General features: G+C 52.3%; 1 protein-coding gene across 1 annotated transcript; it reads right to left on the bottom strand.

Annotated features, from left to right (window-relative positions):
- Window positions 1-4,473: 4,473 nt before the first annotated feature.
- PRPF19 (pre-mRNA processing factor 19) lies at window positions 4,474-14,802 on the bottom strand. The gene is made up of 16 exons (XM_060104295.1): window positions 14,570-14,802; window positions 12,747-12,896; window positions 12,485-12,561; window positions 11,601-11,742; window positions 11,444-11,517; window positions 11,263-11,325; window positions 10,337-10,378; window positions 10,136-10,210; window positions 9,732-9,807; window positions 9,528-9,637; window positions 7,884-8,039; window positions 7,577-7,646; window positions 7,261-7,346; window positions 6,788-6,958; window positions 6,533-6,638; window positions 4,474-4,626 (listed from the first exon to the last, which is right to left on the bottom strand). Exons 1-16 carry the CDS (start codon window positions 14,586-14,588, stop codon window positions 4,529-4,531), a joined length of 1,515 nt encoding a protein of 504 aa, XP_059960278.1. The 5' UTR covers window positions 14,589-14,802; the 3' UTR covers window positions 4,474-4,528.
- Window positions 14,803-15,654: the final 852 nt, after the last annotated feature.

Raw genomic sequence — 15,654 nt, 5'->3', positions numbered from 1 at the left:
CTTCCCTGGTGGTGTAGTGGTTGAGAGTCCACCTGCCAATGCAGGGGACACGGGTTCGTGCCCCAGTCCGGGAAGATCCCACATGCTGCGGGGCGGCTGGGCCCGTGACCCATGGCCGCTGAGCCTGCGTGTCCAGAGCCTGTGCTCCACAAAGGGAGAGGCCACAACAGTGAAAGGCCCGCGTACCTTTAAAAAAAAAAAAGAAAAGAAAAATATTTAGTGACAAAATTATAAAAGCAAGGAATAATCAACCCTTATTTCAGGGTAGCAGTTTCCTCTGCGGGGGGAGAAAGAGGGATGCATTCGTGGAAGGGCACACAGAGGGCCCCCAGTACTGTCTTTCCTAAGCCGAGTGGTGGATACAAGGGTGTTTATTATCCTTTAAACTGAAAAGATATGTTTTAGACACTTTTGAATGAATGTATCAAAATAGAAAACAAAAAAACTTCTAAAATGTTGGTTAAAGACCTGTTCCAAATTCTGAAAAACTTCAGATGAGATCTTAGACTTCACGCTGCTGGTTTGAAACCAGCCACCTCCCAACCTGCCTTACAACGATCTGCTGGGCGTTATTCCACCATTCCTGCCCTCCACCCTCCACGCTGGCTGTCTTCCCCTTCTGGCTCGCTCCTCCCTCCTCACTTCAGCAAGGCAGTGGGGCTGCCAGAGCCTCTCCTTCCACCAGCCACCCCTACCCTGGGTCCACCTAGGGAATTTTTACTTCTCTAAAATGTGCCTATGTCGCCTCTCCCCAGATTTACCTTTCACTAACAGCTGCACCCCATCCTCTGCATTGGCACCTCTATGAGAACTCTACAGCCCCACGGTTGTATCACCTGTGTGCTCCCACCTCCCTGCCTAACTAATCACGTTCCACTTTGTGTTATCAGAGCCTTATAAACGTATGATTTATGAAGGAAGAAGGCCATGTCAGGCCTCACCTTTATAACACAGGTGTGGAGGGTCAAGGGCCACCAGGACCCCAGCAGGGTCAGTGGATGCCAGTGCAGACAGGAGCAGGGAGAAAGCAGCCAGCTATGGAGTGCTTCCCAAGCTCTCTGCACGCAACAGCCCTGTGCAGTAGGCACCATTAACTCAGTTTTACAGGTGCAGAAGCTGAGACACAAACACCGAAGTCATAGAGAGCTGCAGCTCTGGGATTCAAACCTGGCTTCTGACTCCAGAGCCCACACCTAACCACAGCACTACATCCTGGAACACCGTGGAGCTGCCGGCTCCTGTCTCAGCGGATGATGGAGCACAGCTGTCTCTGTAGCCAGACAGCTTAAGATGCCAGCTCTACTACTTATGGTTTCCAGCCTGTGGAATGGGGAAAACAGGGCCCAGCTCGGTCCTGGGGCCAGTGTTACTGGGGAGACTAGTGTAACTACAGTGCCCCCAGGTGGCCACCTTGGTCAGTGCTCCAAGGCCGAGCAAGCTTCAACAGAGGACGGACAAGGGTGGGTTTGGGGACTGGGTCCTCAGGCATGAACGATCCAGGAATGGATCGTCAAAGGAGTCAAGCTCATGTAGGATGCAGTAAGTACTAATTACAAAAATTCATGAGCCTAATAAGGGTCCAGAATAGGTGAGCCCTACTTCCAGAAGGTTCACCTACAAGACAGTTGAGCTGAAACCTGGAGCGACGTGGCAGGGATGACAGCTCTCCATTCCATTCTGGCTGAAATAACGAAGTCTGTCACCACCCCCCACCCCTCCCCGCCCCCGCCTTTTGTTTCTGCAGAGACAGAGCCTGGGCTTCGGTCTGAGCCCCAGGTTTGAATCTGTCTGCCCCTCAGCAGCAGTGAATTGAATACCAGCAGTGAGTACACGGTCCTGCCCTCGGGAGATTAAAGCCTAGTTATGAGAAACAAATGCATAAACACCTCCAAGGTAACGTGGTTAGAACTATGCCAGAGGCACGAACCCGGGCTGAGTGAGGGCACTCACCTGGCAGGGCAGGGACCCTGGGGAGAGCAGACAGTGTAGCAGTAGAAGTAGCAGCAGCAGCAGTTAAAATGTGGACGGCATTCATCACGTCCACCACTGTCCTAAGCACTGCTCACACACTACCTTGCTTAAGCCTTACAACATCCCTAATTAGTACACTGTCCCCATCTTCCAGACGAAGGCACTGAACAGAGAGGAGTTAAGTAACCTGACCGAGGCCCCTCACTACTAAGTGCCAGAGCTGGGACTCAAAACCCAGAGTCTGTCCCCAGAGTCCCAGAGCCTATCTTCCACCCTGGACTGCAAAGGGACATGAAGCCCCATGGGGGTGCAGGAAGCTGCCCAGTTGCTGGACAGCTAAAGGCAAGGTTGTTTCAAGCATAAAATGAGAAAATGTAGTGTCTGGCACACAGCCCTTCTGCCCGTGAGAGTGGAAAGAGGGCAGGAGAGATGAAAGCACTTCAGAGCCTTACGATCCACATACCAGTCTTTCTAGGGCAGTGGTCTGGAACTGACTGGGGGTGGGGGCGGGACTACAGTCCCTCTGAGATATACTCTAAGCCCCGCCCCAGTGCACATTTGCATGGATACAACACACGCTTCAATCTGAGGGAGACCACGGTGCCCTTTCCAACCCACAGGTCCCCCAAGAACCTCTGTCCTTATGTTCCAGTTTTCCTGGAAACGAAGGCGAACCTTAAGTATGCTTATTAGTATCTAGCCAGAAACCATTAGATGGTTTGGTGCTGTGCTGGCCCCAGGACACCCCCAGGGTACCCAGCCACCCCCACCTTGAATGATGCTGCTCCACCACCTGCAAACAACAGCGGACAGCTCCACAGGTCCATCTTTCACTCAGCAGTTTTTCTTCTCCTCTTTGGTCCTGCTTCAGAACTACATGATGGGTCTTTTCTTAAGACCCATACTCTTTTCAAATACCCCAAATTGGCTGAGGATACATAAAATTAATATCGTCACACACTGAACCACACCTTCAAATTGGTACTACTTTGGTTGGCAAATGTGGGAAAACTTCTAAGTCTTCCAAACGCTGCCTTACCACTCCACTCTTGGAAAGTTACCTGTAAGAACTAACCTAAGCTAGCAAAAGGCTGCATGCTTGAAGACGCTCACTGCACACTGTTTAAAAACAGCTAAAACTCTGGGATGTTTTCCAAAAGGCAAGTTCCATGGACACCAGGGGTTACACACACATACACAGAAGCTCTCCTTGTCAAATATTTATGAGGAAAATGGGTCAAAAAGTTGAATGGCTTCTTTGCCGCAGGAGTTTCAAGGGTTTTACTAGCTAAGAGGCATTCTGACCCTCCTAGAAGACACGGCACGCCCGAACCGACGTGGCCACACAGCACGGACCCAGCAAAGCACACGTGGAGGGCTCTGCTGTGTCAACAAGGACTGCTATGCTTTGACCCCACCGCCACCCCAAGGGGACACCCCACTTCTTGGCTCCCCTCCCTGGCACGATTCCTTACCTACAATCACTGCCTCCCACTTTCTCACTTCTCTCGCCCCAACGCTCTACTGGGACAGCTCTTCTCAAGGGTACTACTGACGATCTCCCAGGGCCACACCCAGTGGCGCCACACTCCGGCCACACTGGCCTCCTTCCCCTGCTCCACGCACCTTGACCATTCCAGCCTTAGAACCTTCCCTCAGTCTGCAACACTCCACTTCCCCTTTAGCTCCCATCAATCAGGCTTCAACTTAAGTGTCATCTGCAAGAGGCCGTTCCTGACCACCCAAAGCAGCCACACTGACCACCCTTATTTCCCTAATTAAATAGGGCATTCGCTGATCTTTTGCTTATTTACGGTTTGCTGGCTGTCTTCCCTGGGACCCGTTCTATTTCAAATCTTCAAACAGCAGTTACAGAAACCCTTCTGATTCAAGCTAGTCTGGGACAGATGTTCTGTCACCTCGGACTGAAGGACTGAGGAATCCCTCCTGACGTGCCGGCAGCCCCTCAGCCCTTCCCCCTCCCTTCCAGGCTCGCGTGGGAGCCAACCCCACGAGGCCCTATGAACACACAGTCAAGGCCTGCAGGGACGGGAAGAGTCATTCCGGCAAGTGGCTTGTAGGTTTCTTTTTGTTTTCTTTTTTATTTCTGTTGTGCATTCGGAAAAAAAAAAAAAAAAGGAACGATGGGCACCCTGGCGGTCAGAGTCCTACTTGGTGCCCCTCCCCTTGACTTTCCCTGCTACAGACACACAGAGGAAGGTGGCTGTGTTTGGTGTTTTCTTTTTTTAATGAAAACTAGATCGCTGCTTACAAAACCCTGCCTGAGCCCTTGGCCCAGCCCCTTCACAGTCCCCTTGGCTCAGCCTCTCCCCGACTCTGCCCCACGGCTGCTCCCAGCGGGCCCGGAGGCTGCACGGATGAGGGTGGTCCATGCCACCGCAGCTCTCAGCCCGCCGCCTGGACCAGAGGGAAATGATGCGAATGTCCCGCCCCATACACCCCCCACCCCCCAGTAGTCTCTTTTCCCCTGCCCCCCCACCCCTAACGCTACCCCACTACTGAGATGAGGCCCAGCTCCTGCCAGGAGGGCCGGGGCCTACAGGCTGTAGAACTTGAGGCTCCTGTCCATGCCTGTTGAAGCAATGAACTTGGCGTGGTGCCCAAAGGCCACCCCCGTGGTCAGGCCGCTATGCTCTGTGGGGAGAGACAAGAGACAATGGTGAGGGGGCTGTTCTTCCTCGGGGTCTCAGCACTGACCCCTGATGATTCGCTCCCAACCCATCCAGTCCTCCCCCGTCAAGTGTTCCTCATCCTGCGGGCCTCTGCCCGTATGGACCTCCCCGTGGCCTGTCAACCCCCGAGGCCAGGGTTCTAGTCTGACCCGCACAGCACTGAGCTCCAGGGCCTCACTCGGTGCTGGCCCACGGCAGGCACTCAGGTTTTTGTGGCTGGGCTGAGTGGAACGCCCGTCTCCCCCACCTAAGCTTTCGGAGCAGCTACAATTCGGCTCTGCTTGGCTCGGTTCAAGTCCGAGAACTGAATGGGAGCTAGGCTGGTTGGTACGTATTTAGTTCTGACTCCCTGTGTGTAACTGGAATAGTCTATCAGCTGGTTCCAGCTCATGGGGTTAACTCCAGGAGACTTGGGCCCCTGGCACAAGGCAGGGCTGGGGCAGGGGCAGAAGAGGCTGGGCAACCCTCCTCGCCGGGCTCGGGCAGTTCAAGGGCATCAGTGCCAATTCCTAGGATCACAGCCGGCCCGCCAGCTCCCCACTACAGAGCACCCTGTGCTTCCAGCCCTCCACTCCACCTAACTCTGCTCCAAATCAAAGCACCAGGGCCCAGTGAAGGTTAAAACTCGTGGGCCACACAGTCAGGCTTGGCCACCTCTGGGACACACACACCGAGTAGAATCTGGGGTGGGAGAAGGTGCTTGTGCCCTGCCCACAACCTGCTAACGAGGACAAGAACTTCATCAACAAAGACAACAGCAGCTGCCGTTCATTCAGCTCCCGAGGGTGCAAGAGGCACCTTGTCACCATGCAGGCACTTCCACAGCACCAGCTGGCACAATCTGCAGTGTCAAAACGCCCATTTAAAGCTCCAAAAGGGCAAGTCACAGACCCGAGGCCACAGGACTATGAGGTTGCCAACCCTGTTATCCACTGTCTCAGCATTTCATGCTTGTCTTCTCTAGTACTTATCACCACACTAAAGTAATTACTGGTGAAGTCACTCTACATCTGCCTTCCCAACCTGACCAGAAGTTCCGTTAGTGCAAACACTGGGTCTGCCTTATTTATTGCTCTAATCCCACCATGAACTAAGACACAATATTGAATGATAGTAGCAAATCCTTCCTATGTGCCAGACACTGTTCTAAACACATGTATTTATGTGTATTGCTATCTTGTATTTATACATTTACACATTATGTACATTTGTATTTTATATGTTTATATATTTATATAAACTCATCTAAATACATGCATGTATATATAAACTCAGCTAAACCTCACAACAACCCCACTGGGTATGTATAGTCCGCCCTTGGTATCTGAGGGGTGCTGGTTCCAGGAACTCCTGCAGACACCAAAATCCACGGACGCTCAAGCCCTTTATATAAGATGGTGTAGTATTTGCATATAACCTACACACATTCTCCTATATACTTTAAATCATCCCTAAATAATTTATAATTCCTAACAGAACATAAATTCTATGTAAATAGTTGTAAATATAAGGTAAATGCTATGCTAACAGTTGCCAGTGTGTGGCCAATTCGAGTTTTGCTCTATTTTCGACCCACAGTTGGCTGAATCTGTGAAGAATCAACTGTACTATTATCACTCTCCAGAGAGATTAAGTAACTTGCCCGACGTCACACCAATTCAACTGGTAGAGCCAGCATTTGAAGCCAAGCAGTCTGACCCTTGGAGTTCACTGTCTTAGCCGTTAAACTATACTGCCTCAGACAGTGATTAAAAGCGGCCCTGGCAAGTGCAAGCCTAGCCCTAGAAATTCCTAACACAGTGAGATTTTCCCACTTTCCTCTGGGCCAGGGCACGCAGAGACCTCAGGATCCCAGGGCCAGCCTCTACCTGTAAAGTGAAGAATCTCCGTCCACTGTTTGCAGATGTAGATCTGGACATCCGTGCCCCCAAGGGCCAGGTAAGTACCACTCTGGTCAAAGATCAGTGACTTTACCTGCCAGAATCAGGAGAGAGGTCACATGAGGGGAGCAGAAACTATGAGCAATCGGGGATAAACAGAGGCAGTTTAGAGTAACTCAGTGAATAACCGACAAATGAGGAGGAGAGGCGACCAAGAGAGCTGGGGGGAGGGAGGGGGCACACCTCAAAGTTGTTATCCAGCTGCAACGTCTTAAAGTTCTTAAGTTTGCGCAGATCCCAGAGCTTGACAGAGGAGTCATCAGCCGCCGTAGCCAGGTAGTAGCCGTTCTCAGAGAAGGCGATGCTGGTGATGGGGCCCGAGTGGCCAGGGAAGTTGGCCACATTGGTGCGCTCCTACAGTTGGGGGACAGGGAGTAAAATGTCACCCACTGGTCAGGGGGAGAAAATGGAGCTCATCAAAGTCCTACTTCTGAGATGTCCTCTTCCATCCTTCAGGGAGGACAACCAGCAGGAATAGCAGGGGTGGATGCCCAGCCTGGGGGCCCCCAGACCACACCTACTGTGTCACACACACATACACAGCCACTGTCCACTCTTGGGACACCCCTGGGGCCAGGTGCCATAAGCACTTCATCACACTGCACAGTTCCAAGAGCTCCAGCCCTGGGCCGCAGATGGAGGTCACCATGTCCTACCTTCAAGTCCCAGATCTTGATCTGAGAGTCCATGGTTCCTGTCCCGAAAATGAGTCCGTCAGGGTGGAACTGCGCACAGGTGAGGGCTGCGGAGAGGGGAGACGGCCATGCGTCAGAGCCCAGCAGGGGAGACTAAGTGCAGCCAAGGCAGGCTTCTCACTCTTCCCACTGCTCACCGGGCTGGCACCACGCCTGGCACTCAGCAGGTACTGGTAGTTAAGTGTGTTTTTAGAACAAATGAGCAAATGACTAAATAAAACATTAAAATACACAAAACGTAGCAAATGAAGAGCCCAGCGCTTCTGAGGCAACTTACAGCAGCCAGAGGTTTCATCGGTCACCTTGGTGAGTACACGTCCTGTCTGGATGTCAGAGAAGGCCCAGTACTGAAAACACAGAGACAATGGAGCCAGTAAGACAGTGGGTCCCTAGGTCCTGGTGGCCCCTCAGGAAGGCAGAGACTCTAGTCCGGCAGACCCTGGCAAGGCCAGCCCCTCTTGGTAGAGGGAACATTCTCCTTGGGGTTCTGGGGAACCAGCTGAGGTTGGTAAGATGTTCCCTCCTCCCAGGATATAGGAGTGTGGGGACCAGGAGCCTCTTTGGGGCCCTGGCTGGGACCACACCTGGTCATCAGAGGAGCTCAGGAGATAGTCACCAGTGGCGTGGAGGCTGAGGCCTGTCACAGCACTCTCATGGGCCCGAACAACCTGTACACAAGAGGCGTTCGGAACAGACCAAATCCTGATAGTGGCATCTGGGGAGGCGGAAAACACCAGCTCCTAAAAGGAACGCAAGGAGACAGATGATCAGAGACAGAGAAGAGATGGACCACAACCATCTTACAAAAGAGGGCTGGGGACAGCCACAGCCCTGCCCTGCCTGGAACCACCCATCTGCAAAACGATGCCTAAGAGGGCCCCAGGGTAAATGCTATTAGAATGGGAAATTAAACAGCCTTTGGCCAACGGCAGGAGGCCCTGCCATCTAGTGGTAAAAAGGATAACTGCACCAGAGGGAAATTTCCCACAACCCTTTTCCAGGACCAGAGAGAAATGTGGCCAGTGCAATTGAGAAACTGAATTTTATTTTATTTTATTTTATTATTATTATTTCTTTTTGGTATGCGGGCCTCTCACTGTTGTGACCTCTCCCATTGCGGAGCACAGGCTCAGCGGCCATGGCTCACGGGCCCAGCCGCTTCACGGCATGCATGTGGGATCTTCCCAGACCGGGGAACGAACCCGTGTCCCCTGCAACAGCAGGCGGACTCTCAACAACTGCGCCACCAGGGAAGCCCGAGAAACTGAATTTTAAATTTCAGTTTACTTAAATAGCCACATGTAGCTAATGGCTACTGTCTGGGGTGGCACAGGTCTTAACAGTACCAGGCCCGGAAGGGGCTGCAAGGGCATGTTCCAGTGCATCCCACACTTAAGGATTTCGGGGGCAAGTTAATTCTCAGAAAAACTTATGTGGTGTCACCAACCAGTTATTTTGGTTAGTTAGGACGTTAAAAACTATAAGGTAAAACCAACTACCATCTTCCCTCAATGCATTTGCATAAGAGAAATAATGTATTAACACGCAGTAAGCAGGAAAATAGTGCTTCAATTTGAATATATCTAGTTTAATGAAAAATTCACCATGTTATTTTTCTATTTCTAATTTCCTTAAAGGTACAGAGAAAAGACTCTGGGAAAAGCTGATCCAGCCACTTCTCCTACAGTCCCAAACTGTCCTAGATGTAAAAACGCAAATCCCATAACGTCATTAATCTGGTCAAACGACCTGCTTCCCCTCTAAACAAGCGGCTCTCCATCTGTTTTAACCCACACCCCTTGCAGCGGCTAACGTCAAGTTTTCACCCTCAGCCTGGAGGACCGTAGGAATACAGACCCATCTGTCCTCCTCAGATACATGAGGCAAGATTCTGTTGAGCTTTGCTTACTACAGTTTGTATTATAAACGCTGTAGGGTTTTTCCCCTTTTCCTAACATAAAACATTTCAATGAACATGCTTTTCAAACTACACGATTCCTTTCTCCCCCGGTTTGAAGGCCACGCTTTAGGAGCTCTGACACAGAGGAGAGGGCAACCCCATGACCCCAAACCCGGCCCCTAACTGCCAGAGCTAGAGAGTCGGCACTCTTTCTCAGGCCCGTGTCACTTCACCAAGGAGGCAACGGGGTGGGGGTCTGGTCCTGGGACCCTAAACCACTGAAACAGGGCTCAGGAATGAGGGCTAAGGGTGCTAGGAGAGCCCTTACCTGGGAAGGGTGAAAGACCACGCTGGTGACTTTCTTGGTATGGCCTTTGAGAGTGGCCAGGATTTGCTCAGAACTCTTGTCAAAGACGACGACATTTTTATCTGCCCCACCTGAAGAGGACCAAAATGAGATCCAAAAATGCGTCAGGCCCACCCAAGTCCCTCTGCTGAAGAAGGTACTTTTGTCCCCCAGGCCCGCTCTCACCAGTGAGGATCTTGTTGGTGTCAGAGGGGCAGAGGTCCAGGGCAAGGATCCCGGGAATGCTAGCACTGTGCAAGCCCTGTGCAGAGAGAGCCACATCAAACCCAGTCACGGCTGAATCAAGGCAGGCCACAAAGCCACCCAACTGCCCCGGCCCCAGCCCCAGGGCACATAAGTGACTTCTGTTCCTCATCCACTGCACTTGGACTTCTGCCTGGATGCAGTTAAGTCCCTCATTGGCTATTGGGAAAGCCAGAGCTGGGCAGGAAGAGAAGCCTGACAACTCAGCGGCCAAGACTAGAAACGGGGCAGGGCCAGAGGCCTTGGCGACAGTCCATGCTGACCTGCCCCACCCCAGAAACAGCCTGGGAGGGCCGTCTCCAAGTCTGCAGGACTCCGCCACTCACCACGTGGGATGCCACCTGCCGGTATTTGCTGAGCTCCTCCGGCTTCACCAGCTCCTCAGGCACAGTCTTCCCTCTCTGAGAGAAAGAAAAAGCCCCCCAAGAAAAGTGGCAGTGAGTGCAGGACTCGGCCATCCCCCTTCCTCCTAAGGGGCCAGCACGTCCTCCAGGCCAGCTCCCGCCCCTGACCCGGGGAGGACTCACCTTCTTCCGCTCTGTGGTTAGCACAGTGGCCTTGTCTTGAAGCTGGGGAAGAGAGAGGGGAATAGGCTCAACGGGAGACAAATTATTTTGCCAGGAAAACAACACAGTGAATGCTGGTCACATCTACACTTTCACAAGCGTCACCAAGAACTCATCATCTGCCAAGCTGTGTGCTAAAGGCTTCTGTGCATTATCTCCTTTTACTTTCATTCCAACCTTATGAAGTGGGTGTTGATGACCCTATTTCACAGAGTAGGAAATTGAGCCTCAGAGAAGTGAAGTCACTTGCCCAAGGCCACAGAGGCAATAAATGGCACGGTTCCCAGACCACGCCTGCGCCACTAAGATGAGAGCTGAGATGCATGCTGACAACCTGAACGGCTTGGAAAAGACACACACCATCAACTTGTACTAAGGAGGACCCCCTGAGTTTAACAGAGCACTGGACTTGGACTCAGGGGCCAGCTCCGCCTCTTGTGAGCTGTGCCTTTGAATCTGAACCTCACATTCTTTACAGATTCTTCATTTGTGAAATGATAGTGGTCACTCCTGTCCTGTCTCCCTCAAAAGAAAATGAAAACATGTAACAAAGTGTTTTAGTATCTGCAAAGAACCCTAATAAGAGCAACAAACGGTACTTAACAGTAATCAAAATCTTAAAAATTCCCACAAGTCTATAAAGCAGGTACCATTATCCTCACTTTGGAAGGCAAATTAGACACAGGACTGGTTAAGTCAGCCCAAGGTCATAAAGCTTATAACTGGTGACATCAAAACACAAAGCCAGGCAGCCTAGTCGGAGTCTGTGCTCTGTACCACTCCACTTCATCTCCAAATGGATGGGATTTTTATTCATATTGGACTCCAGGCAGATAGTGAAAAGGGAGGACCCATCAGCCTTCCACCCAAGTGAGAGCACGACATACCTTCTGAATAATCTCGGGGGTCATTCCCACCAGCTCGCCCAAATCCATCGGCTCGCCTGCACCCTGAAGAGCAGAAAGGTGAAGGTGAGAGGAGCACAGAAATGCCAGACACCCTTGCAGAGGAGGGCTGTGTGAGCCACCGCGCACGTGCGTGCTGCTGGCGGGGCTGGGGGACACTCACCACAACGCTCGGCTGGGAGCTTGGCACAGCCTGGGGCACGATGAGACCAGCCTGCGGTTTCAGAGTAGCCAGAGCTGGGAGAGAAGACAACGTCAGAAACGGGCTATTGTAAAACAGGCCCAGCCCAGAGTGGGGCATGGCAGGTGAGAGGCTCTACCTTCTCGGGCAGCAGTGACTTCCTTGGTGAGACGGGCGATGACACGGCAGGCGGCATCGTGCTGGTACAGAGCGTGGGACAGCTCTTGGCGGGTGGTCTGCAGCTGCTGGCGCAGGGTGAAGCTGTGGAGCATGACTGCGTCCTGGGAGAGGGAGATGCCACTGTGAGGGGGCGGGGAGACGCGGGGAGCACCCAGCAGAAGTCAGCCCTTGATACGAAGACTAGACCAGTACTGGTGACCCAAGCAAGATGTGAGTGACCCTAAACGCTTTGGGAGATGCCCCCGAGCTCCTATGCACGCCAAACCCTGGGCACACAGACAGGAGTGGGAGCCAACTCTTTCCCATCCCCATCTTCTCTAATTTACCGTCACATCTCAGATGTCATGCCGTCACCTTGTCAAAAGGGAATAAAAATGCTACAGCTGCTATTTATTGACTGCCCTCATTGTGTCAGGCACTACGCCAGACAATCCTCAAGATGTAGTTGTTCATTCACATTTTAGAGCACCTGCTATGTACCTGGCGCTGCTCTCAGTGCTGGGGCTCTATCGATGAGTAAAATAAGCCCCTGACATCATGAAGTTTATACTCTAATCTTATTCTAATTCTCCCAAAACCCTGAGAGACAGGCACTAATCCATGTCATATGGTCAGGAAAATCAGGACTTGGATACGAGCAACTTGCCCAGGGACGTGGCAAGCAGGCAATGGAACAAAGCGTGGAGCCCAGATCCGTGTGAGGTCAAGAAGCAGGCTCCTCTTCTGCTCTCACCCTCTCCTCAAAAGAGAAAGTAATGCTCCATCCCTCCCACCCCCACGTCCTAGTCCAGTGATCCCTTCTTTTCAAGTGGGTAAGATACCAGTTCTCTTCCAGGGACTTACCCATTCGTCCTGCAAGGCTTTCAGAATGGCTGGGATGCTGGTGGCTGAGGGAGGCTTGGGTCGGATTGGGTGAGCAACTGCCAAGAGAGGGAAAGTGGGTGTGAAAACCCATCACCCAGGGCGCTTTATCCCTCCCCAACTCTTCGCCCTTCAGCCTGCACTAACAGACCACTATCTCCCCTCCCTGAGTGCGCGGGCACCCCCTCCCACCCTCCCAGGCTCTGGGCTAGGACGGCCCTGGACTGAGGCAGCCAGCAGGCACCTTTGATATCGATGAGCTGTTCCTCGGACAGAGGCTGGTTGTTGATGGGATCTGTGCCATTCTCTGCAATATACTTCTCAATAAGCCGCCGCTCGTAGACATGATTAGAGACAGGGGACACACACGGGTGCTCTGGCACTTCGTTGGAGACTGCAGAGAAAAGGCAGGCAGTGAGCTTGGGGCGGTGAGAGGGCCACAGGGACGCTTCACCTACTGCTGGCCTCCCCAAGACCACGCGTCCCTACACTCAGCTAACAGGAATCAAGACGTGACACCAAGCCAGTTTCGGACTGTACCCAGAACATTTTCCAGCCACCTAACTAGCTTCTCCATCAGTCTCGTGACAGGCAGATAGTCAATAAATAATTACTACAGGACTACTAAATGCCAGGCACCTAGAGAGCAGTCAATAATCCCCGCCCATCTCATTTTTGAACAAAGATGCTTAGGCACCCATTATACCGCAGGACCGGGAGATACACACGAAGCCATTCAAATCTCAAGCTAGAGCCCAGATGGATTCTCAAACAAAGAAATTACAAAGCGATGTGCCAAGTGCTATGATAACAAAAAGCATTTACATGGTGTTTACTAGGTGCCAAGGGCGACTATAAACATTCTCCACTGACTAACTCATCCTCACAACAACCCCCCAACAGAGGTATCATTTACACCCCTTGAGGATAGGGATTATAGCTGGTCTCTGCCTTCCAGAACAATGCAGATGCCCAGCGGGCACTCAGTAAACATCTAACCCATGAGCAAATGAGAGGAAGGATGGAGCTGGGAAAAACAGAAAGGATCTTTCTCAAGATTCAAACAATGAATGTGAAAATACTTTGCACACCGTCATTTCTTTAAGGTGTAAGGTTCCTTTTTCTAGTCACATTTCCTTTCGCTCCTTCTTCCCTTTGTATTGGACTTATGGAGAGGTTCTGAGAAGAGTAAAGGGCTTGAGAGTTAGGAAGCCAAGAGAGAAAAAGATGAGAAACTAATACCCGGATGAACAATGAGAATGCAAAGCATCTGCACGCCTCAATAAAACACCTAAAGGAAAGACAGGACAAGGCATTTGAAAAGAGCATGGATTCAGGGTCAGAGAACCTGGCTCCAACATGCAGCTCTGCCGCTTACTAGCTGTACTGTTTTACAAAAGCCACATTCTTCTTGAGCCTTACATCCTTATCTGTAAAACCGGATGTTTATTTCTGCTTTGGAGAATTCTTATGAGGATATAACGAGATCACAGTCTTGTAAGCGCGCTGTAAACCAACAGAGGCTTTATAAATGTGCGCTGTTTTCATTAGTCCTACGGAGTCAGGCTGGGAGCCAGAGACCTGGCTTCCAGCCCTGTCACTGCCTCTAACCTACTGTGCGACTTCTGCAAATTGCAGAAGTTCTGCCTACCCAAGCGAGGCGCCTCAGACGACATCCAGTGCCAAGGCCTTCATTTTGCAGATGGGGAAACTGAGGCCCGCATCCCTGCGCCAGCGGAGGCGGATCCTGCACAAGCCCTAGGGTTTCCCTGTTTCCCCTGCACCTGCTTCCCTCTATCCAGGCCTCAGTTCCACTGCGCAAACGAGGTGGGTGGCCTCAGTGCTGCCTGCGACAATACGCTTGAGGCGTTATGTAAACTGTGAAGCTCAGCGCAAATGCACCCCACGCTTAAGGAGGAGGACCCCCGGGCTGACAGGCCGCCGCCCTGCCTCCCGGGAGCCCCGTTTTCACCTCCGCCTCAACCCCGGCGTCGCAGCGGCCCGTATATCCTCCCGCTCGGCTCTCCGGCCTCCTGCGACCCGCAATCGGCCGCAGCCGATACTCACTAGAGCAGATCAGGGACATGGCGCCGTCGCTGCGTTCCAAGGCTCCTCACACCGGGCTCCGGGATCAGCTTCCGAGCCTCCGCGGGCCACTTCCGGTTCCCCGCTGCTTCCGGGACGCTCCGCTAAGAGCGGGGAGCAGCCCCGCCGAGCGACGCTCGCGAAGGGTTTCACGTGGGACCGCCGGTCGCGCGCCTCAGCCTCTGGCACTTAACGGATACTGCCCTTTCCCAGAATGCAATCGGGCAGGAAAGGGCGCGCCAGGAACTACTCGGCTATTTCCGGGCCCTCTCGGCTCGTTCCGTAAAGCACTCCCAGGGACTAGGAAAGGAGATCCGAAACTACATTTCCCATGATGCAGTGGGACTTTTAAAAGCCAATCAATTCAGCTACACCCTTTTGAGACTGGAGCTGGCGGGGAGCATGCGACCGTAGTCTTGCAAACTTTAGTGTATGCGAGAACTTCTTAACGAACTTCTTAAAATGCATCTTCCTGGGGTCTACTTTAGAGAGTCTGCGTTGTCAGTGCGTGACCCACGTGATTCTCGGGCAAGTGTTTCTCGGAATACGCTTTTTCTTTTTTTTGCGGTACGCGGGCCTCTCACTTTTGTGGCGTCTCCCGTTGCAGAGCACAGGCTCCGGACGCGCAGGCTCAGCGGCCATGGCTCACGGGCCCAGCCGCTCCGCGGCATGTGGGATCCTCCCGGACCGGGGCACGAACCCGTGTCCCCTACTTCGGCAGGCGTACACTCAACCACTGCGCCACCACGGAAGCCCACGGGATACGCTTTGAAAGACCCAGTGAAGAAGGCGCAGATGCAGATGGGTAGAGAAACTAACACTGGCCAAGAAACTGTTCTGGTCTTGCCTCTGCTACCAATTTGCTGTGTGATTTTGGGCAAGTCCTCACCTTCTGCTCATCCACACTGGCCTTTTAAGTCCTCAAACTTACCCACTCTGGCTGGTTCCAGTTGTTTGCCCAGAACACTTTCCTCAACTCCCTCTCTTCTTTCCCTCCCCGCCCATCCGCTCCAAAGTAAACTCAATCACACCTTAAATGGTACTTCCTCTGGAGCATCTTTCTTGAC

This window comes from Mesoplodon densirostris, chromosome 7 (genome assembly GCF_025265405.1).
Source record: "Mesoplodon densirostris isolate mMesDen1 chromosome 7, mMesDen1 primary haplotype, whole genome shotgun sequence".
In the NCBI taxonomy this organism is placed as follows: domain Eukaryota; kingdom Metazoa; phylum Chordata; class Mammalia; order Artiodactyla; family Ziphiidae; genus Mesoplodon; species Mesoplodon densirostris.
Note: the sequence above shows the minus strand (reverse complement) of the source record. Positions and strands in the feature narration are given on the sequence as shown.

What these genes read in the sequence shown, in the direction of transcription:
- PRPF19 (XM_060104295.1), bottom strand. An exon ending in AGCTGGATAACAACTTTGAG is followed by an intron (nt 6,639 to 6,787) that starts GTGTGCCCCCTC and finishes TGATTCTGGCAG; the next exon opens with GTAAAGTCACTGATCTTTGA. An exon ending in GGAGATTCTTCACTTTACAG is followed by an intron (nt 4,627 to 6,532) that starts GTAGAGGCTGGC and finishes CTCTCCCCACAG; the next exon opens with AGCATAGCGGCCTGACCACG.